The sequence below is a fragment of the Strix aluco genome, chromosome 3, assembly GCF_031877795.1.
Source record: "Strix aluco isolate bStrAlu1 chromosome 3, bStrAlu1.hap1, whole genome shotgun sequence".
Classification (NCBI taxonomy): domain Eukaryota; kingdom Metazoa; phylum Chordata; class Aves; order Strigiformes; family Strigidae; genus Strix; species Strix aluco.
The window spans coordinates 15,656,707-15,679,328 of record NC_133933.1 but is presented as its reverse complement, the minus strand read 5'-3'; the positions used below and the strand labels follow the sequence as shown (position 1 = coordinate 15,679,328).

The 22,622-nt window shown below is 55.1% G+C and overlaps 1 protein-coding gene across 11 annotated transcripts in view; it reads right to left on the bottom strand.

Annotated features, from left to right (window-relative positions):
• Window positions 1–3,221: 3,221 nt before the first annotated feature.
• The window catches only part of CUL9 (cullin 9), a 34,031-nt gene continuing 14,630 nt past the window's right edge, over window positions 3,222–22,622 (bottom strand). For 5 of the 11 annotated variants that reach the window (XM_074817490.1, XM_074817491.1, XM_074817483.1 and 2 more), the window contains 30 exons: window positions 22,292–22,509; window positions 21,918–22,149; window positions 21,481–21,586; window positions 20,955–21,182; window positions 20,699–20,789; window positions 20,443–20,614; window positions 20,132–20,237; window positions 19,639–19,734; window positions 19,375–19,550; window positions 18,756–18,889; window positions 18,500–18,676; window positions 18,126–18,241; window positions 17,502–17,684; window positions 16,984–17,141; window positions 16,463–16,673; window positions 15,939–16,358; window positions 15,643–15,760; window positions 15,057–15,259; window positions 14,717–14,976; window positions 14,276–14,639; window positions 13,820–13,960; window positions 9,531–9,695; window positions 9,278–9,441; window positions 8,279–8,372; window positions 7,997–8,071; window positions 7,390–7,500; window positions 5,952–6,069; window positions 5,448–5,581; window positions 5,163–5,254; window positions 3,222–4,210 (listed from right to left, as the gene is read on the bottom strand). In XM_074817490.1, coding sequence (XP_074673591.1) covers window positions 4,012–4,210; window positions 5,163–5,254; window positions 5,448–5,581; window positions 5,952–6,069; window positions 7,390–7,500; window positions 7,997–8,071; window positions 8,279–8,372; window positions 9,278–9,441; window positions 9,531–9,695; window positions 13,820–13,960; window positions 14,276–14,639; window positions 14,717–14,976; window positions 15,057–15,259; window positions 15,643–15,760; window positions 15,939–16,358; window positions 16,463–16,673; window positions 16,984–17,141; window positions 17,502–17,684; window positions 18,126–18,241; window positions 18,500–18,676; window positions 18,756–18,889; window positions 19,375–19,550; window positions 19,639–19,734; window positions 20,132–20,237; window positions 20,443–20,614; window positions 20,699–20,789; window positions 20,955–21,182; window positions 21,481–21,586; window positions 21,918–22,149; window positions 22,292–22,509 — 5,062 coding nt within the window. In that variant the 3' untranslated portion in view covers window positions 3,222–4,011. Of the gene's footprint in view, window positions 4,211–5,162; window positions 5,255–5,447; window positions 5,582–5,951; window positions 6,070–7,389; window positions 7,501–7,670; window positions 7,972–7,996; window positions 8,072–8,278; window positions 8,446–9,277; window positions 9,442–9,530; window positions 9,696–13,819; window positions 13,961–14,275; window positions 14,640–14,716; window positions 14,977–15,056; window positions 15,260–15,642; window positions 15,761–15,938; window positions 16,359–16,462; window positions 16,674–16,983; window positions 17,142–17,501; window positions 17,685–18,125; window positions 18,242–18,499; window positions 18,677–18,755; window positions 18,890–19,374; window positions 19,551–19,638; window positions 19,735–20,131; window positions 20,238–20,442; window positions 20,615–20,698; window positions 20,790–20,954; window positions 21,183–21,480; window positions 21,587–21,917; window positions 22,150–22,291; window positions 22,510–22,622 lie in introns of those variants that run through there. The other 6 variants (XM_074817486.1, XM_074817485.1, XM_074817487.1 and 3 more) reach the window with 6 other exon arrangements.

The following is a 22,622-nucleotide window of genomic DNA, read 5'->3' as shown; positions in this document are numbered from 1 at the left end:
GCCTAAGTGCCCCGCCAGTACACCAGTGCTGGGCATAGTGTTTTGTGGGAGGGTCCCTAAGTCCTGCTGCTACAACAGGCCAGGGCACCCTGCTTTGCACGTGGCTATGTATCCTTGGGACTGTGACCCCCGAGGCTTGCAGTATCCCAGCACGGTCTGATGGGCAGGCATCCCCCAGCCCCACCAGCACGTGATTGGACTTGATGCTGGATGCTTCAGTGCCTGGGATTATGTAACACTGTCCTCTGCGCAGGGATCCCTGAAGGATCATTTTGGTGATCTCTTAGGAGTGGCTTGTTAGAATCTTGCCAATCCTTTTGAGTTTTTCAGCCAGTAGAACACACTGTTTATTATGAGTTCTGATCCTGGCTTCCTGATCTGCAGGGCAATACCCACTAATACCCATGCTAGAAGCTTCCTTGTGGGATAGACACTCACTCTTAATGGTAAGGAATTAATGAGCTTCTTGTGGGGAATGCCCCTATAACATTCACTCCAGTTGTTACTAATTTTGTCTTTTTCAAAGTTGGCAATTCCATGGCTCTGGCAGGGCAACCTAGTCCAATGCAAAAATTCTTCCTTCCTCCAGTCATTAGGTCTCAAAGATGGCATTTGGAGCAGAACTCTTCCATTCTGAGACTAGGGTCTCACCACAAACTGCTTCTGGACTCACCACGAGTGCTTTTGGGTCCCAAATTTATAGAACTTTCTCTTCCCTTCCTCCTGGAGCAACCCACAACTTTCTAAATTAATTCTCAATACCTTCTTGACCAACTATCTGCTTTATGGTGTCATCAGCCAATATGCAGTTCTGTATCTTTCCCAAGGACTGAGGTGAGGCTGACTGGCCTCTTGTTTCCTGGATTGTCCTTCTTGACAATGCTGTCTGCCTTTTTCCAGTCAGTGGGAGCATCTCCTGATCACCACAACTTTTTAAGGATGATGAAGAGCAGCCTCATGGCATCTGCCAGCCCTTTCAGTACTCTGGGATGCATCTCATCTGGTTCCATCGACTTAATGCAATGTCTAATGGACTTGAGTGGCCCCTAATTTTATCTTCCACTACTGTGGGTACTGCTTCACTCCTACAGACTCTGCTAGGAGGCTTAGGGACCTGGGAAGCCTTACCAGTGAAAAGTGAGCTTTGACTTTCATAACTCCCTTGTGGAGAGTGTCTTTGTAAACCTCACAAGTAGTCTGCCCTTGCTTCTACCTTCTGTCTATTAGGTGAAGCCACATCTGATAGCCCAAGAGAGACAAGGCTGCTGCAGCTCCACACCCCCAAGTCCAACCAGTAGTAAGGCTAAGCATGTACTCCACATAGGCACACAGACAAGTATAAAACAGGAGTATAAATAATACAGAAACACTATTCACACAAAAACAAGTAGCACCAACAGCCTCATCCTGTTTCTCTCATTGGCTGATCAGGATGAAGAATTGTTAGTGGGAAATACACATACACATATGTATGCTGCCAGTCCCCCAGTAGATGGGCACAGATCTGCAGTGGACTCCTGGGTGAGCCCTCAAGGCTGCAGACCCACACCAGGTGAAGAAGGGGAGCTGGGTGAAAGGAAAATTATGGGGAAGAAAGGGAGGGGAGGAGGTGGAAGGAACGCAGGAGGAGGTGGAAAGAGGGCAGGTAGCACAGCTGTAGATATTGTACATATCTTTGCCAGTGCAAACTCATTTGACTGTAAATAAATTACATTTACGGGTTGTCATGATCTAGGGAAATGGATGCTCATCAGAAGTAACAGAGGTAGAAGGGATAGTAGGTAGGAAATAGAAGGGAACTTGGTAATCACGCTGCATAGTCATATCTGCCAACAAAATCAACCAGATGTACCCAGGTGGAGAGGTAACCTTACATAGCCCGGAAAATTTATGTGTGATCAATAAGTACCCAAGTGCCTCACCATCCATCCAATTAGTGATGTGCATGAATGGATGAATGAGATTCCCACTGTCCCTGCTTCCTATACAGTGAAACCACAGCCAAGAGAATAGGCTTGAAGGAATCAGCAGGGAAAGAAGACGCTGTTGAACATGACTCTAGTCTGGTGCTGCGAGGAGACATCAGAGGTGTAGCATAAATGGGAGGCCCTGCATCTGCAGTTATGCAACTCAAGACCACGGTCCAGTTGCCAGTGAAATACAACCGATCGTTTTTTCCACTTACCCAGCGAGATGTGTGTTGGGGGTGAGCCCCAAAGTGCCTGGCACAACCTGCTTCAGGGACAGTATTAGGTGGGGAGTTTGACTGGGGCAGTACACCTGTCAAACTGTAACACAGGTGTCCAAAGGCGAGCTCAGAAACCTCCTGCAGAGCAGAAGATCAAGGCTTGATCTTGATTTTCAGTATAAATATCGTCCATGAAAGCAGGGCCGCATAATCCTTCTTTTTTAAGCAGGCATCCAGGAGGCACTGGATGAGTCTCCACACAAGGAGCTCGGGCATTCAGGATGCTCTGCTCTGTCCTGCAACAACCTGGGGAATTGAGGCTGTTCCTGCAAGGACTGGTCACCCTGGGAAAGATGAGGATGTCTAGGCCTCCCCACCACATCTCTACCCATAGTGGCCCTGAGGAAAGGGCCCAGAGAGGTGTCTGTCTCTGGTTGTGGGGCAGGGAACCCCTTTGCCACATAGCGGGAGCAGGGTTGGGACTTCCACCATGACAGATTCTGGGACTGTGCAGGACTGGGAGCAAGGGGGTGGGGGGTACTGGAAAAACCAGTCCTCTTGCCCTGGTCTGCCCCTGGCAGTTGTCCCCTGCCCAGCATCCCCCTAACCACCCCACATCCCTCCCAGATGATACCTTAGGCCTGAGAAGAGCCCTGTATCTCCAAAACAATCCCACAAACCTCCCAATCACCTCACAGCAGTCCCACATCTGCCTTCTGCAGGGCACCAGATGTTACCATCTTCATCAATATACAGGCATTCTGTCTTGCACCTGCTCCCAGAAACACCAGCCCCATCACTCTGGCCTGGTCCCCTGCCCTCTTTCCCATACCTCTTACTGTTCTCTAACTGCCCAGGAAGGAAAAGCCACTTTGCAGGGATGACCGCGTGGCCTGGGTGAGGATCCCAAACCCACACATATTTCACAAATGACTCCTGGGATGAGGACATTCAGGTCACATCCTCCTCACCTGAGCATGTCCTGCTCTCCCTTCACAACCACGTTCCACATAGACAACCAGGAGGCTTGTGCTCGAAGAAAACTTTTTTTTTTAAACAGAACTTTTTTCAACCCTTGTTCCTCAGGGTTTTCCTTTTTTGGAAAGATAAAGTATTATCTCAACAACTTCTGCACATATATATCTCTATATCTATTTCATGTGTGTGTGTGCGCACATACATTTATACACTTAAAAACAGCCCTGCAAACTTGTGCCAGGCATCGCAGCCCATCCTGCTCCATAGCAGAGAAGACAACTCCAACAAACAGCAAAAAAGCTGCCCCTTTCAACGAGAGGAACGCACTGAACCACATCCATCTGTGACTCTGGAGAGAATCCCACCAGCTCCAGATGGAAGGCTTTGACTTGAGTGTAAACATGTCACTTTACAGTATTTCTAGACACTGGCTGGATTAGACAGTGCCATGTTAGGACACGCACCACGCTCACCTGTGCCCAACCCTTGGGGAGAGCATGCCCAAGGACACCAAACAGTCCTTCAACATGAGGCAAGCAGCCCTCACTTTGCAGCTGGACTGTGACTTTCTAACTCAATTAGATACCTATGGGCAGAAATGGAGACAAGGAAGAAAGGCGAGGAGATGTCTTTCTGAGAGGCGGCCACAGTAACACAGCCCATCTGTCCAGAGCGATGTTTCTGCATATTAAAGGAGAGTCACTGAGCAAGTAGCCCCCAGAGGAAACATCTCTTCATTCTGCCTGAGAGCTCCTCACTGTCTTTGAGGAAAGAAATTAATACAAACTGGTCAAGACAGAGCAGAGGCAGAGGTCCAGGCTGCCAGGCTGGGTGACAGCCCACTTCTAGTCATAGGCATCATCATCATCAAAGTAGGAATCACAGTCAAGGTTATCCGACTCATCATCAAACAGAAAGTTGTCTTCATCAAGGTCATCATCATCATCATAGTCTTCCTGCCACTGAGGTTCATACTCCTCATCTTCAGCCTCTTTGCCACCTTCGTCTGTGTTGGGGGAGTCACACAAGATGGTACGTTTTGGCCTATTTGAGGAGGAGAACATCAGAGCAGAGCCCTGGTTGTGCAACCACAACTCAGCCTCACACCACCCTCGTCCTCCCTACTACCATCACCTCAGCATCCCCCTCCAAAGCCATGCCTCAGGGACACAGCAGCCATGCAGATGCACCTCAGAGAAGGTGATTAAATGGCCTTATCCATGCATGCAGCACAGGGCTGTGTCAGAGAGACACCTGTGACTGGGCCAACAAGCTGCAGTCTGCCACCAGCTCTGCTGTCTCAGCCTCATCCCAAGAGCAGAAACCCTGCTCTGAAACAGTGTCTCTTGACTCAGTTGTCATTCTTTCTTGCAACACTCAGCACCCTGTTCAGCTCCTGGAAATACAGCAGCTGTCAGGGGGGATTGGTCACACTGGGATAGCAGTTTCTTGGCTTAAACAGTGTGTCTTACAGGAATAGACCCTGTTTCAAACTCATCACCTTCCATACTTAACATCTGCCAGCTCAGTACTCTAGGCAGAGAAACAACAAACCATCCATTTCAGCTCTCAACACATTATTTTACAGCTGTGTCACCTCTTCTCCATTCCCTTCTTAAAATAAATGTCAGGCTCTTCCATCTCCCCCCATGTATGTTCTTATTCTTGCTTCTCTCACATAGACACCTCCTAGACCTCAGATACAACTTTGAAGAAAGAGTGTGACACTCTACAGAAACTCAAGAGCGTCCAGGGAGAGCAACTTATATAACCAGGTAAGCCAGTGACGGCATTTTCTTGACCAAGTGGAGCTTTTGCTGGTCTCCCTACACCTCTGTGTCACTTACATTTACCTCAGACCGCAACACAGAATGCAAGTAATGAGTATGTGTTATTAACTCTTCTGTATGTCAGCGAGCACAGCAGAAAACTCTGGTCACCTGCTTTTTGTCTGCACTCACGCACCCTTCCCTGTCACCCTGCTAGGAAAACTCACCCTATAAAGGCAGGGGCTGAAGTAGGCACATTGGAGAGTTTCACCTTTCTCTGACCAGGATCTGTCAAAGTCTGGAGTCCAACATGGAAATCCTGCTAGCACAGAAGAGCAGCCAGAAGAGAGAGACAATATGCGATTTGGGGTGTTTTTTGCGCTGCAAACCCCTTCCCTACATACACACAGCACAGAGTCTATCCCCTCAGCTGATCAAGCCCCCTTCTAAGTTTGCCCAAGATCAAACTAGAACAGAGCAAGATAGTCAGCCAAAGGGCATGTGGACTTCACCTGTGTGGAGTACCAGAGAATTGCAAAGAGACGCTCCTTGATCTGATGTACCAACTCCAAACCAGCACTGAAATGTTCTGCTTTCAGGAGCTGAAGAGAAGAGGCCAGGTCCTGATACTGCAGCAGGGTTTCCTCTGCAATTTAAAGCCAACAAAGTCACGCTGCTTCCCACACTCCTAAGCACAGACCAAGTCCCTTGGCTCTGATTATGAAGCAATCCCTTGGCTCCGATTATGAAGCAGTCACAGCTACTTAGGTCTCCTGTGCACATACACTCCTCTTTCAGAAGGGAACATGTTGTTCCTTGCTGCATCAATCTCCACCAGCAGCCAAACTGCTTCAGTGGACTTCCCAGAAATGACATCAAAAATGGGCTGGGAAAAGTGAGAGAGACCAGCTGGGTGCTGGTGTGTATGCTATTGCCCCCTTTGAACCAGAGCTGCCACCCTTTGAACCAGACAGCTGGGAATGCTAGTCTCTACTTTGAGAGGCTGCGGGACTTACCCAGAAGGATCTGCAGAGCATTAGTGTGCAGCTCTAGGCTCTCAGTCTGCTGTTCCACAACATCCATGCTCTCAGTGTCCTGGTTATAGTAGCTGTACACACAGGAGTAGGCCAGCACCTGCAGCAGTACAGATCACACTGTAAACATCCACCTTCAGCTTCAGAGTGGGCAAGAAGAGAGTAGCATCACATCTTTCCAGATTTCATTACGTATCAGTGGCTGAGAGAAGCCTGGCAGTGCTTCTAGTCTGTGGCAACAGCCCAGTGAACCATTATGCCAAGTGACAGCAGTGCCAGGCTACCTAGAGCTACTCGTAGGATTGGAAATGAACATGTAATTATTTTGTACCGAAGTCTGAAGTAACTGATTGTTCCCATCTGCGAACCATCACAAGAACACAGACTGTAAATGCATAACAAGCATGACTGACCAGCAGGCAGAGCGTCAAAAGAACCAGCACACAGAATCTACACGTTGCTGAGCCGCCCTAGATTCAAGTGGCCCTGAACTGAGAGAACTGAGCCCAAAGGGAAGGAGGCATGGTGCTATACAGCACCAAGAGCCCATGACAAAGGCATTTCAACAACTGACAAACTCCTGTTATGAATAAATGACCCCTAAAGCCATCCAGGCACTCAGCAGGAAACAAGACCACCATTTCCATTTAAAGAAAAGGGTCAGAAAAGCCAGCAGCAGCAAGCAACAGTGATACGTATCCTGGCAAACACAGGGGCTACCATACTGAAGAGACAAGACAGGGACATACACCCTTGTTCCACGTCTCTCTCAAAATCAAATCTGCCTGTGCAAACAAGGTATATATTGCAAAGCCAGTACTGCAAAGGCAATTCCCATCTCCTTCCTGTGTTTCAGGGGACAGAAGACATTGCAGGCCTACACTGTCACAGGCTTATTGCACACATCCAGTGGCTGCACTGCAAATCCTTCATAATGTGGCTAGGCAGTGGGTAACTCAGTGCTCCCTAAACACCTACGGCTCATGAAATGAAGTTAAGAAAGGAAAATCATAACATGAGCATCAAGAGGGACTTCCTGATTATAACACAGCATCAAGGAGAGCTTTCAAAAGGTAAGTACCGTCACTGGGGCATTTCAAATTGGAATGGACCAAACCCAGTATATGAAAACACTAAATATAGATCCTTGTGCTGATTCCATGGTGTCAACTTGAGCTAAGCTCCAAATCCTACAACCTGACTGTGATGAACACTGAAGACAGAGCCCACCTCAGAGTGAGAGCAGGGAAAGGCAGACATGAGCTCTTCCCCTGTCCTGATGCTATTCCTCCCCTCAAGCTTTTTCTGTCTCACCTTGTTTGGAGCAGAGCAAGGTTAGCATCTCCTCACTTTAAGAAAGGCATAAAACACACCAACTGAATTAGGCCTAAACCTCAGCAAGTCTGTTATCCAGCCTTACCTTCCGTGCCTGCTCTAGCACTTTGCAGGCATCAAGAACAAAGGTCAAAGTCCTAATTTTTGGCATCTCACTGATGGAAGAAACCCTGTTCCTCAGACTCATGGCAAATTCCTGCAATAATCAAAGGAGGAAAAAAAAAGTCGATGTCAAGCTCCACAAGATCCAAAAAAAAAAAAAAAAATCGCACCTTCCCCACAGATAATTGGTAAGCATCCTGAAGGGCCATTCCAGAAGATGCAGGCAGCAGGAGAGCACTTACTGCATCCAGCTATGACATCTTTACTGTGCCATCACTTCAACCTTTTACAGTATCTCAGCTCTAGACAGGGTTCAGCCTTCAGTCACCATTGCTTCCAAATACTGCATCAGTCTGAGCACGTAAACACAAGTTAGGTGCTCGGTTTCCACAACAGACTTGATAGAAGAAAGCAGGCCAAGAACTACCCCTTGCATCAGAGCAAGGGTGAAATGACCAGGCATCCCCACCTGGATCCAAAGCCCAATTCTCAACTTCACATGAAATACACTGAGACACAACAGGAACTGTCCTGCTCACCGGGGCTAAGACAACAGAGTCAGCATCTGCAAAGGAAAGAGGAGGCCTTACCCTTGCACGATGATGAAAGGTGCATCTCTCATTGTAATCCTGGAAACGCTTCTCCTGCCAAGCTGCTTTACTCACCTGAAAGGAAAGGCAGAAGTAACCTGTAGCAATTTCCCTCAAGTACCAGGGTTGTCTGGAAATGGCTACCACACATGCAGACTTTGACAATACGATCAATATTACTGGCAAGCGTACAAAGTCCAGAGTAAAGGGCACAAGTGGACATCCTCAGACTCTTCGGAAAGCTAGGTGCATCTGAACACAAGCATACAGCAAACTACTCACCATAGCAGAGCAGTTGTAATAATCCTTGTGAGTCGGCCTCCAGGGTTTGAGGCAACGCCAACAGAAGCCATGATTACACTTTGCACATGTCATACTGCATGACAGAAGAACAACGGGAATCACTCAGTCTTAACAGCCACTTGCAGACAGTTCCTCCCAGTGCTCCCCTAGATGACAGGGCTGGAATGTGTGACCCAGTCACTCCCATTCACTCAGTACTATGCACCTCCCTGCACGTGGCTTTTTTTAAAGCCTTTGCTGGAAGCAGATGATGCTTAAAATCTGTCATTGTGTCTCCAAAAATGAGCTGGGTAAACTGGAATTCTGGTCTCACAGTACCAACTTACCAAGTAATCGAAGGGTAAACTAAGCATTCCAGTTTGGAGCAAGATCTGCATGAGCACCTCACCTCTTCCCCCAGTAATGCAGCACTCCACAGTGCAGAAAGGCACTGCACAGCCCTAGGGCCACACACAACATGTGGGGACAAATCACAGCTGGGCACTAAGGGCTCTGCCAGTGCAAGAAAGAAATAAATGGCAACTCTTAAGCCCTGGCTTCAAAGCTGGAATGAGCTTCCCAATCATGTAAAAAGCTGCCAGAGATTCAAGACAATTCAAAAGGGGCAGTTAAAAGAAAATTGCTTAAAGTTACAGGAATAGGTGAGCATCCAAGAGAAAATGGTGCTGAGCTATCCACTCCCCTAACCTGCACTTTTGTATGTTTATAGGGGATTCTGAGAGCAGACAAGTGTGTGCTATAAAAAGGTACCGTAAAATGAGTTTTGGTTCTCCTACAGAGCTATCAGTGAATTTAACTCTGAATGCTGGGGAACATTTTGCTTTACCTAGGAATTAAAAGCAATCACTTATTATTCTGAAACTATAAAACAGACCTGCTGTAATTTTTACTCCACAGCCAAAAAAAGAGAAGCACAATGGACCTAACTGTGTCTTTGCCTTCTCCTGTCTCCAGTAGCAAACAAAAATGGATACTCACTGCAGGCACCCCTCATTTTTCTCTATTTGAGCCTGGCAGCTTGGGCAGTGCTTCGAAATGAGTTTAGCCAGATGTTTGCTCTGGGCTTCACTTGTCATTCCCTCATAGTACCCATCATCGTCCACCCACTGAGACATATGGCTGCAGCTGGCAGGATAATGGGCCTGAAAGAGAGAGTCAGTCAACCACACAAAAGCAGAATGGTGCGTGCCAAACCCAAGAGAGTATTACCCATGACTCAGCTCAGCCTCACCTCTGGGAAGTTGCAGCTGAAGCAGGATATCCAGGAGCACTTGGAACAGGCTGCCCCATAGCCAAGTCCATCCTTAAGGAGAATCTGATCGCAGCCCTGAGGATTGGTGCACCACGTCAGGTTGGAGCAACACTCAACATAGACTCTGAGGAGGGCTTTTTCATACTGTAATAAGAAGCCAGGAAGGAGATTTAAGGCAGAGAAGCTGCAAGGTTAGGCCTCACAAGTGGGGTCTGGTGCCTCTGGGCTCTACATCTCACAACAAAACAGCACTAAATTAGTTTATTCTTTCATTCTCTTTGTCTAAATTCCCCCCTGCTCATGTCATATCTGGATGCTGTTTCATATAATCACAGAACAGCTAAGGTTGGAAGGCACTTCTGGAGATAAAAACTAGTCCAACTCCTCCAGCTCAAAGCAGGGTTGCTCAGGACCATGTCCAGTTGGGTTTTGAGCACACCCAAGAATAGAGTCTACAATCCTCTCTGCTCAACCTGTTCCAATGTCCCATTACCCTTACTGTTCAAAACAAAAAAAAGTTTTCTTATGTGGAATTCCTTGCATTTAAATTAATGTCCACTGCCTCTTATCCTTTCACTGGGTATCACCAAGAAGAATCTGGCTCCTTAATCCCATTTGTGTATTTACATGTGTTGATAAGATCCACCCCTGAGCCTTCTCTTCTCCAGGCTAAACAAACCCAGCTCTCTTAGCTTCTCCTAGAGGTGTTCCAAAACCTAAATCTTCATTGTGGCCTTTTGCTGGATTCTCCCCAGTCTTGTACTAGTGAGCTCCAAGACGGACATAGTATGCCAGATGTCATCTCACCAGCACTGGGTACAGGGGAATGATCACCTCCCTCAACCTGCTGTCAATGCTCTCCCTAATTCAATGTAAGATGCTAGTGGACCTTCTTAGCCACGAAAGCACACTGATGGCTTATGTTCAACTTGTTGTCTATGACAATCCCATTTTTTTTTCTGCAGGGCTGCTTTCCAGATGGTTGGCCCCTGGCACATACTGCTGTATTGGGTTATTCCACCCCAACGGCAGGACTTGGCATTTCCCTTCATTGAACTTGGTGATATTGTTTGCTAAGCTCTCTAGCCTGTTGAGGTCCCTCTGAACAGCAGCACAACCATCTGGAGCATCGAGCAGTCCTCCCAACTGTTGATCATCTATAAATTTGCTGAGGGTGCACTTGGTCCCACCATTCAGGTCATCAACGAGGTTGTTAAACAATGTTAACCTCAGTTACATTGCTTCAACCTCTGGGTTACGCCAGTGACTGGCCTCCAGCTGAACTTTCTGCCACTGATCATAACCCTTGAAGCTCAGCAGGCCATTGCACTGTCCACTCATCCAGTTTGTACTTCATCAGGTTTTTTCTGTGAGGATGTTGTGGATGATGGTGTAGAAAGCCTTACTAAAGCAAAGATAAACAACATCTCCCCTCATCCACCAAGCCAATCATCTCACCACAGAAAGCTATCAGGCGCTCTTTAACTTTTTCTGATTTTAACTTCCTCTGCAGAGTTTTGCTTATTTACATGATGTGCAAAGGGGAAGGAGACTCGCTTTGCCCACACCCTCTAGACATTACTGCAGAGGACAGGCAAATTGGTTATCAATAGATAAGTAGGATAGGGACCCAGGGATGCAATCATACCACACAGAGTAGCTTAGTTTTCTATGCTCAGTTACTATAGGGCAAGGACTCTGCAAACATACGCAAAGCTAGAGGAAGTTCAGAAGAAATCCTGTAGTCAAACAGTCCTCCTGCAAGGATTTTTTTGCATACCTGGAGAGCTGCACTAGGAGAGCCAGCAGGCACAGAAAGAACAATACTGGTCACAACAAGCACTAGAGAGCACCGAAGGGCTCAGACAGGGCTCTCATTCATTTCTCTCTCTCATTTATTCCTTCTTGTTCAAGCAACTGAAACCAGAGAGTGTGTGCTGACAGGCTGCAAGGATGTCAGCCTGTGTGTCATGGCAACATGCCTGGTGGAGGCAAAGTCTCAAATCCACTTCATTCTTCTTAGAGAATCTACATCTATGTCTGTTGTCATCCTGTTGATAGGCTGTGGGACCATTTCTGCCCAGACACCAGTACACAGAGAGATAAACAGGTACTTGAGTCAGCAGACAGCACCAAATCACAGCCTTCACAGAGGATGAATTTCACGTCTGATGTTTGGGGTTTTGCTCTATCCTGAGGAGGAGACAGAGATGCAACTGCTGAAGTTGATCTAGGATTCCTACTGGAACCGTATGAGAAAGAGGTGCTCACAAGAAGCCTAAAAAGAGAGGGAACAAGTGTCCAATAAAGGTCTGGGAAGAAAACTAAACAGGTTCAATCAAGAAGTTGCCAAGTACCACATGACACTGATCAAGATCTTAGAGGAACCTCTGTACACACTGGAGTTAATCCAAGTAGGGAGCCTACGGCACAATTCCCAGCAAAGAATCCCTGGGGGCAGAATGGAAGACCACCTCTGAAAACAGCCTCTCACAGAACTTGAGAGAAACAAGGTTGAGAGAAAACCTCTTTCAGAAACATGACAGGGTTTATGTTTTGTAGAAATACAAGCAAGAAAAGTTTAAACTTACTCTTGTATCATCAAGATTGCAGCCAGCAGGCAAGGGAAGGGATTTCTCAAAGCTATTTAGCACTGGTGACAAATTGGATACCGGGAACAGTTTGGGCTTCCAAGTACAAGACAGACATTAACAGATTAGAGAAAATGTCGTTCATAAACCATCAAGACAGTCAGGGGCTGAAGCACAGAATGTACGAGGGGAGGTTGAGAGAGGTGGGTTTGTTCAGCATGAGGAAAAGGCAACAGAGGGGGATCTTACCACTGCCTAGAGCTACCTAAACACAAGATGCAGAGCAGACTGAACCTGGAGCAGTACGTTTTAACTTCAGTGTTAGATCTTCACACAATAATCTGGTTATTTTGAATACAGGGTTGAATCAGAGAGCTTCACAGATTATTGCAACCTAAATTATTCTGTGACTGTATGTGTGACTTTGCACAAGGTATTAACACTCCAGCCATACCACTTACTGAGCAAAAAGGGAAACAGGTAACAGGTAAAAGGAAACAGGTAACATTTCAGTGAGAGCAGAGCAACTTGTTAAAAGTGGCTGCAATTTATGTTGACCTGCAATAATTTATTTTTTTTTTTTTTATAAAATAGCCATAGCAACAGGATATTAAACCCTGCTCTCAGACAGGCACGACTACAGGATTTGCAAAGCCAGTAAGAACTGTCCAGATACATGCACTAACTCTCCAAGCACTTCTAGAAAACAAGATACAAAAGATACATTGAAGGAAATGTTTTTCTGTAGTCTTGACCATTCTGGTTGCCAGTATGCAATCTTAAAGAAAAATTATAAAATAGAGCAGCCTTTATGACTACTGTTTATTTCTCCTTATGAATGTTCCCATGGGATCATAATGACAGCAACGAGCTGGAATAGGAGAAGAATATTTTTGGAAAAGCAATTGCTGGTGGAGACCTGTCAAGTAACAGAGCAGTGGAAAACAGATGAGACACCTGTTCTGTCCAGCAATTAACAACAGTCTGTCATGTGACAGCCACAGCTCTGGTGGGGCAGGCATTCAGCTCTAGTAATAACTAAAAACGGAAAGAATAGGGAGGAAAGTAGCTTCTGCCTCAGAACAGGCAGCTTCTGCTACCCCCTGCTGACTGAGGACTAAGGTGAGCAGAGCTCAGGAAGCCTGGTCTAGAGATGTCTGTAGATCCACACAGACTTAAAAGAGATTAAGTGTGATGTGGTAACTTCTGTCATCTTCACAAAAAGCTGGAGGTGCTCAAAGACAGAGACTAATGGAAGAGAAATGATGTTGGGGTCACTGATGCAGCAATAAAATGAAATTCTTCAAATGTTTTCTCTTCATTTGTCCTAGATTTTACAACTGCTTCCAGCACACCAGCAGAGGATATTTGTCACGAGCTGCTACCAAAGCTCTCACCTGGTCCTCAACTAAGGATGCACCTGAAATGTTGTTTGCTGGAGACACATTTAGAGGAAGTATCACTGTGCTTTTTTGCTGATGTTATGCTTTCCTGAATAGCTGATATTGACCATGATCTGTGACAACAGACACCACTGGGCAGAAATCTGGTCTGCCTCAATTATCACACTGCCAGTCTTAATAATGGAAAGGGGAAAAGCAACAGCAAGATTATCTGCTAGTGCTGACCAAAATGAAACAGAGTTTCAACACCCAGTAACCACCTCTCCTACTTCACCTTGGCTATAATGTCCTCGGAGGAAACAATGGAACAAATGAAGGCTGTAGTTGGCTGTGCACGGCACTCGGATATGGGACAGGTGCAGTTGACAACCATGTTCTGTTCAATGCGAGTCGTGAGATACTCATTCCAACATGGCTGTGAAGGCAGAAGAGGAGAGATCAGAGCTAAACAGGAGCTGCACCACCTGGGTCATGTGACCCTGGAAGCCCACCCCCCTCAGCAGAAAGTGCACAAAACCACCACAAACCCTGGATAGGCACTCAAAAACACAAAAGCAGGAACAGACTAATCAGGAACTGAAAGATCACAATAAACAAGGGAGCTGAGAAAAGAGAACATATGAGCTCTGTGAAAATCACCTGAACAGCTTCAGACAAAGAACAGCTGCTCCAACTAGGCAGAAGGAATTCCCTACAAAGTTACAGAAGCCAAAGACCCCAGGACCTTCACCTTGCAGCAGTAGTGCATGCAACAGAGGGTTGGTGCCTTCTCAGTGGGACATAGCTGGTTCACACAGACTGGGCAATGGGTTCCTGGGCTCAGGGCAGGCTCGGCATCCTGCACTTGCAGCCCCGAGGAGATGAGCAGGGTCTCACGGTTCTCCACGTAGCACTGGATCAGGAAATCCACATTCCACCTGCAGTGCATGAGGAGGTGCCGAGCAACATCTTCTGGGATGCTCAGAGTAACCTGGACCTGCTGTACTGTCTGGTTCATGAGCAGCTTCGCCTCCTCTGGACTAAGTGTGTGCCCCATTGGCACCTGCAACGCTGCCAGGAGAAACTCCTCCGCCCTGCCTATGCCAGGATTCAACCTGATATGGAGAAATGTGTCATGTCCATACAGGGTGGAGATGCACACCCCTCCACACCTGGTGACATGCATCCCTACCAATGCAGGCAGTCTACACTGTCCTCATCCGGAGATGCCTCTGGTGACCTGTTCCAGAAAACCATCTGTGCCTGGCCCCCAGGAGGTGTTGTGGGTTCAGCAGAGATGTATTCCAAGACATGAGGCCTCTCTTCCTGGCGCCGGAGATAGCCCTGGTTCAGCAGGTGCAGGACACAGGACAGCACATCCACGCTGTGGCAGCAGAAGCTCAGGAACTGCAGCCCTGGCCCCAACTCGCCCTTCTGACAGGCATCAATCACCTACAGCACCAAGGGAGCCCCACACTGCAGTGCAGCGCAGCGCCCAGGCAGCCCCTCTCTACCCCTCAAGCCCTTCGTACCCTAAACACCAGGTTGTCAGTGTGGAGCTGCTTCTCCACCTTGAGGATGCGGGTGATGAGGCAGCAGAGGACGTTCCTCTTCCTTTCCAGGGCACTGACCTCAGCCCTCTCTGCCCGGAGGTACCTCTGCCGGGGCAGCAGCCTCAGGTGGCGGCCAGAGGCACGGGCCAGGGCCGCCTGGTTCAGCCGCAGCGCACCTGGAGCTGGCACCCGACCCAGGGTCAGCCAAGCCCTGAGCTGGGCCCTGAAGGAGCCCCAGGACACACGTGTGGCTGCCGGACCCAACCCTGCCTGCACAGGCGTCGGCCCCGTCCTCCCCCCCTACACATGGCCCCGAGCAGCAGCTGCACTCGCAACCCCTGGCCCTGGTCCCCAACCCCCCACGTTGACCCATGCCCCAGCCCCACGCGCCACCCCCAGCCCCACGTGGGGCCTCGCAGATGCTCCACACGCAGACCCACGCCCCGAGCTCCGACAGACTCACTCCAGGCCCCTCGCTTCCCCTACAAGCTCACACCCCCCTACCCCAGCACCCACTCGGGGCTCAGACCAGCACCTCCCCGGGATGCCCCAGCCCCACGCTCACCTCCCGGCGCGCAGTTCCGCACCAGGACGCCCTCGCCCTGGGTCAGCGGCGTCAGCGCGTGGTGCAGCAGCTCAGCAGGGAGCCCCGTAGCCTGCAGCAGGGCCTCCACAGCCACCTCCTGCGGGAGGGCATGGGAGGGGAACAGCCGGCCCAGACCCGCCAGCTGCAGGCCCAGCCAAACGAGGGGGGGCCTGTGCCCCAAACACCGCCCGAGACCCCGCCGGAAGGGAGGGCACAGCCCTGCCGCGCTCCAGCACCCGCGGCCTCCCTCAGCCCACCGCGGCCCCGGCTCCTACCTCGGCGCTGTTGAAGCGCAGCAGGATGTACATCTGCAGCGTGGACACGTGGAGGACGCAGTCGCCAAAATGCAGCTCAGCGTGGCCCAGCCACGTCCACTGCAACCGCCGTGGCTTTGTGCACCCCCAGCCCTGCTGGCTCTGGCCTACCAGAGCCAGCGTCAGCACCAGGGCCGGGGGCCAGCCCTGCCGGGCACTCCCAGCACACCCCAGCACTCCCTGGTGAGACCCACGCCCGCTGCCACCACACTCACTCTGCCGGCAGAAGTCGGCAAACTCGTCCAGAGGGGAGCTCAGCGCCACCGAGAAAAACCTCCTGGGTTCATCCATGTAGCAGAACGGGGAAACGGGCCAGCAGCGCGGGGACAGGGCCAGCACCTTCACCTCTGGCACATCTGCCACCGAGGCCGTCCCTCCTGCCTGGGCACGTGGATGCAAGGGCGGCTCAGGACAGCCCCCAGGACCCCTGTGAGGAACGGGGGCAGCCCCCAGCCTCCCCCCCATCCCCCCAGCAGCGCTCTCACCTCGTCCAGGCCCACATCCAGCTCCAGCAGCCGCCTGTCCTGCTCCTGCAGCTGGAAGAGGTAAAACTGCCGCTGCAGCTCCTCCGACTCAGCCAAGTTGCTCAGCATCTCTTGGGGGAAGCGGCTGGGGAAGCACAGCCCAATCTGCTCCACGACGGCTCCCTCCAGCCAAGACGGCCCTTGTGCCAGGAGCCGGTCGCCCAGGTAGTGCCTGCCACAGCCGCCAGCGTCAGGTCAGGGGCCGGCCTGAGCCCCGTGGCCATCGGCCACCCGCCGGCAGACAGAGACAGCCCCGGCTCTGGCCTCCCCCCGCGGTGCCTCCCCGCCCCATCGCCAGCAGGGAACGTGCCTCCGCAGACGGGCAGCGCCCACGGGCCCTCTCGGCCCTTCCCTCCACATGCCCGAGCCACCGGGAAAAGCAAAGCAGGAGCACCGCTGCCAGGTCAGGCCCGGCCCAGCACCGCCCGTGCCTCCCCTGCCACGCCAGGCCCTCTGGCCCGTGGAGACGTGACACCCCTCACCGGTAGAAGTGCTCGAAGGTGTGGGCGAGCTCCAGCCCACTGAAGACGACAAAGGGCTCCAGGATCTGCTGCAGCCGCTGCAGCGGCTCTGCACTGCCCGCAGTCCCGTGGAGCTCCTGGACCTGCCCGTCAAGGTAGCGGGCAAACTGCTCGCTCACCTGCGGAGAGAGAGGGCTGGCTGCGGCGGGGGCTCGCCGGGTGGCCGCAGGGCCGGGCCAGGTGAACGTCCCGGAGGGAGCAGCCGGGAAACCCTGGGGCTCTCGGGCAGGGGCTGAGGGTGCCCAGGCACCAGCCCGAGGCAGGAGCGCACCGGGGCTGGGGCCGTGCCGTGCCAAGCGCCGCACACCCACCATTGGGCACCATCCAGGGCCACCACAGGGCCGGGCTCCGGGGCTCGCTGGGGGCCAGGACAGCGCCCAGCCGGAGCTCATCCCGGTGCCGCGGGCCGGGGCCGCCTCCCCAGCCTGGGCCCAGGGCCAGCAGGACCCCGGCACTGGTGCCCCACTGCCTTGACTCACGTGCAGGGCAGCAAGGAAGGGGAGCTGCAGCAAAGCCCCTGCGAAGCCCTGGCCCAGAGCCAGCACGAAGGCGGCCCGCTGCCCAAAGAGCTCCTCCGTGGCGCCGCGCAGGCGCTGGTACAGCCTGCAGTATCGCTCCACGAGGTCCGGCGCCTGCCCCGCCGCCTCCAGGAACCGCCACACCTGCGGGACGCGCCATGAGAGCGGTGAGTCCCGACACGGGATGTGCCCCTGTCCCGTGGGAACGTCCACCGTCCCTGATTCACTCTGCCACCACCAACCACCCAGGGGCCGACAAGAGGCCCCAGCGTCCTCGCCGACTACCGACAGCTGGTGGAGAGCCGAGAGCGCAGCCCCGAGGGCTGGGCAGGGGCTGAGGGGCGGGACAGAAGCCCAGCAACTGCCCGGTAGGAAAGAAGTAGCCCGACACCTCGGCTGGCACTTGAGCCCTGCCAGGGTGGCAAGTGCGGCAGGGCTGTCTCCACACCCCTCCAGCCCCACGGAGGCCAGGTACAGACCCGCACCCTCCCTGTGCACCGTCAGGCCCCGCTCCCCCCTACACCCGCCCCGGGCAGGGTCCCACGCGCCCTCCCCGGCCCCCACAGCCAGCCCTCCCAGCTCTACCTGCTGCTGCACCACGCCACGCCAGCACCGTGAGATGTCCCACAGGCCGCTCGGCTTCTCCACTGCCACCTTCGCAGCCCTGGTCGGCACCTCCTTGTTCTTCCCCTCCTTCCTGCCTGCCAAGGGACAGCCCCGGGCTCAGTGCAGCTCCGTGGGCAGGCCCTGCACCCTGACCCACAGCAGCCTCCCCCTCTGCCTGCGGGGCACCGAGCAGAGGAGATGCCACTGGGGGGGCACGGCCACGAGCCCTCCCCGGCTCAGGCACCACCGGGCAGTCCCCAGAGCTCCCCAGCGCATCCCCACGGCCACGGCCTGGTGCTCTGAACCACCCCCGACCCAGTCCCATTCCCACCGGCGGGCAGCCCCTTGCTCACCAGCTGCCCTTGCCTCCTCTGGCTTGGGGCTGCCGGGGTCCACATGCACCAGGAGCTGGGTCAGGCGCCGCACACGGGAACCAAAGGCAGTGCCGCGGCTCGGGGCGTGACGGGGTAGCTCCACGCGCTCCAGGTACTCGCTCAGCAGCCAGGCCAGGGGGCTGACGCCTTGGGGGTCTGCGAGGCCAGCCAGGCTCAGAGCGGGGTGCCTCAGCCTGGGGCACGGCGCCGACTGGCCCGGGAGAGCGCAGGGTACCTGGGCTGGTGATGCTCTGCACCAAGGGGGTCACCAGGGCCTCCCAGCAGGTCCTGCCCAAGGCCCGGGCTGCCTCGTCATCAGGAAGGAAGCGGTCAGCGAAGCCCTGCTCGTGCCGCAGCGCCCGGTTCAGCCTGCAACAGCGACCGGGCAGCATATGGCACTGCCGGGCACCTGCCGACGGCTGGGGCGGACGTGGGAAAGCAGAGCACAGCGGTCGCTCCCTGCCCTGCCCCTTGCCAGGCATGACAGCTCAGCAGCCCCGCTTGCCCCCAGCAGCCAGGGCCCCCTCGCTGCCCGTGCTCGGTCTTGGGGCCCTTGCGGCCCCCGCCAAACTGGGGGGCTGGGCGGTGCCTGCACCCACGAGATCCCACCTCTGCCTGGTCAGGATGCGCCAGCCCCTGTGCCCAGCTTAAACCTGGGGGACCCCAAGGTGGCCCTGGCCCTCTGGGACCACCGGTGGCCAGGGAGGAGCCAGGGCCCCTCCCTGTCCAGGCAGGGCACACGGCTGCTCCTCTCCCAGCCCTGTAGTCCCATAGTCCCCTCACGGGCTGCCAGCACCGTGCCCCCAGGCTCTGGGACACTGGGGATGTGACAGCGCAGCCAGGAGACAGCTCACCTGCCAAAGAGCTGCAGCAGTTGCCCCCGGTCCCGGCAGATCTCCTGGCACCAGGCGTGAGCCTGAGCAGTGCAGGAGAGGAACGTCCGCCGGCACAGCTGCTCCTTGAAGATGGGCCAGAACGTGGGCTTGGGACCCAGCACCTCGATGCCACGTACCCGCGTGTCAATGCCGCCCTGCGGGACAGCGTGACCCTCAGCTCCGCAGGCACGGCCCCGACGCCCCACGCTGCCGGCTCCCCGGCCCCGCCCCCTGCTCCCCTACCTGCTGGCACCGCTTCACCCGGATCTGGATGACGGGCCAGAAGCGGGTCATGTTCTCCAGCAGGATCACTCTGCTGTCCGAGGGCAGGATGGTCACCTGCAGCCAGACAGCGAGCCCTCAGCACGCCAGGCAGAGAGCGCCAACCACCCCGCACGCTCCCCTGGCCACCCCCCGATAAAGCCGGTGCCTCTCGCCTTCCCAGCAGCCCCTACGCAGCCACAGGGCACCCGCCGCCAGGGCCCCGCTCTGGCTCACAGCCCCACAACACCAGCCTGCTGCAGCCTGGGCCGCAGGGCTGCCCGTGCCCGAGCCTCCAGCACCTGCTGCCAACAGCCAGGAGGAGGCTCCCGCAGCCCAGCTCCTGCCATCCCCACCTCCCCGGGGGGCACCTTCCAGGGCCCCGCACCAGGGCGAGACCTTCACAGGGCACAGCAAGGACCAGCCCACCGCTCCCGTGGGGCCCTGGGGCCTGAGCAGCCCAGGCCCGACTCACCGCGTTGAGCTCCGTTCTGATGGCGGCAGGGCTGTCTCCCCCCAGCACCACCACACGGGCCGGCATGTAGCTGGAGTCCTCGCTGGCCACCAGCATGCTCATCTCCCTGCAGCACAGCACACACGGTGCTGCCCAGCAGGCACCACCTCCCCGCCCCAGCCCCCGCCAGCCCCACGCGCTGATGCCCGCATCCAGCGACCCCCAGGATGGGGACCACTGGGGCAGGGCTCGCACTGATCACCACAGCCCTCCCCTCCCCACGCAGCCACTGGCCCTCCCGGCCCCAAGGCTCCCCCCCGGACCCGCCTCACCTGACCACCACACCACACTGCATGTGCACAGTGATGAAGTGGGAGCCGGTGCTGCCGTTTGACTCCCAGTAGGTCTTGGGGTTTCTGTCCGTGAGCTTGCTGGCTCGGTGGGGGTTGGAGGAGACCTGCACCTTCTCCCAACACTTATCCTCCTTCACCTCCACGCTGGAGCCTGTGGGGAGAGCGCCCGGAGCCTCCAGCCGCCCGGCCAACACTTGCTGAGCACAGGGGCCCAGCTCCCGCTCCCTGCACTCACCTCGGCACAGGTTGTGCAGAAAAACGTCAAAGAAGGGGATGCTGATGGGCCGGTGGCTCCGGCGGTGCTCCTCAATCTGCCCCAGGACCAGCTACGGGACAGGGCGAGGCTCTGACCGGCGGTCCTGGCGCCTCCTCCCCTCGCCCGCCACAGGGCTGTGGCAGGCAGAGGGCAGAAGGCTGCCCTGCGGCGCTGGGAACAGCCGGACGGCCCCTGGACCCAGAGCCCCAGCACGGCCGGGCCTCCCCAGGCCCACCTGGATGCAGCCGGACAAGATGCTGGTCGTCAGCTTCTTGTAGAGGCTGGCGTACTTCTCGCAGTCAGTCACCAGGTCCAGCAGGGCCGGCGCCAGCGACAGAGCCGTGCTGTGCTTGTCCAGGGCTTTGGACAGAGCCTCGCGGGCGCCCGCGCGGCACATCGCCACCGCGCAGTCCTTGCTGGCGGTGGCCAGGCGGTGCAGGAAGCCAACCGCCTCCTGCACCACCTGCGGAGCGGGCAGCCCTGAGCAGCCGGGCCGGTGCTGGGAGCCCCCAGGCCGCAGCAGCAGGGTGCTGCAGTGCTCCCTTCCCACCCTCCGCCCCGACGCTGCAACAGTGCCTGCCAGAGCCTGGCCGGGCACGCCAGCCACCGGGACGCGGCCACAGCCACAACACCCCCCACCTCTCCCAGCACCTCGGCCTCGATGAGGCCGGGCTGCAGCTTCGCCAGCGCCGGGCCCAGACGACGCACGACACAACCAGCAAAGCCGCCCCGGCCTGCTGGGAGTCCCGGGGCCCCCTCACCTCCCGGTCGCTGCTGTGGGCACTCAGGGAGGACAAACAGGGCTCCACACACTCGTGCCAGGGCAGCACACCCTCCTGGTAAGCGTCCAGGAACTTGTTCAGGATCCTGAGTGGCAGAGGGGGCCCACTCAGGCCGCTGCACTCAGACAGCAGCGCCACAGGCAGACCTGCCCCACCTGGAAGGCCAGCACCCCACAGGGACAGAGAGCCACGGCTCCCGCCAGCACCCAGGCGTGTGCTGCGCTGCCCCCGTACATCCCTGTGCCCCAGGACCCCAGTCAGCACCTGCATATGTGCTGGGGGGCACCTGCCCCTGCTGAAGAACAGCCGCCCCGCCAGGACCCACCACCGTGCGCCTTGTCCCTCCAGCACCACCACCCCACCGCCCCCACCTGCTGGGGAGGCCCCGGACCCCCGACAGATCCCCCCGGACCCACCTGAGGACGCTCAGGCTCACGGCCTTCTCCGCCCCCAGCAGCTCAAAGCTGCGCAGCAGCAGCCTGAAGCATCTGTGGTCCTGCAGCAGCTGGGACGCCTCGCCAGAGGGGACGGCACCTTCACTGCAGAGCTGCCGATCCAGGGCCACCACCACGTCCTTGGACAACGTGCCATCCCCCACGCTGCTCAGAAGCGGCCGCACGTCCCTCAGGTCCAGCGGGGCCTCTCTGCCTGCCAGGACAACGACGCGCGGGTCCGGCCCAGCCGCTCGCAGGAGAGGCACCAGTGGGGTGCTCTGCCCTGGCAGGTGAGGCAGCCCTGCCCGCTGCACCCACGGGGCTGTAGCACAGCGGGGGGCGCGGGCGGCAGCTACCTGCCGTCTCCAGGCCCAGGGGCAGCCGGTGCTCCGCGAGGCGGTTGATCACACCGAGGGCCAGCATCGCGTGAGGGCAGCTGGAGCTTTGCCCATCCCACCAGCAGCTCTGCAGCACCGTGGCGAGATCACGGCCTGCCAGCTGCTCCGCCAGGCCCCGGTGGCCGTCGATCAGCATGTTCACCACCAGCAAGCCGTTCCGCACGCCTGACGAGCCCCTGCAGGGACAGAGCAATGCGGGCGCCTGCCTCCCCCCAGCACAGAGCCTCCCCTGCACCCTCAAGCCACCCGCCTGCCTTGGCCGAGGGTCTCCCCGCCCCCAGCTGCCGTC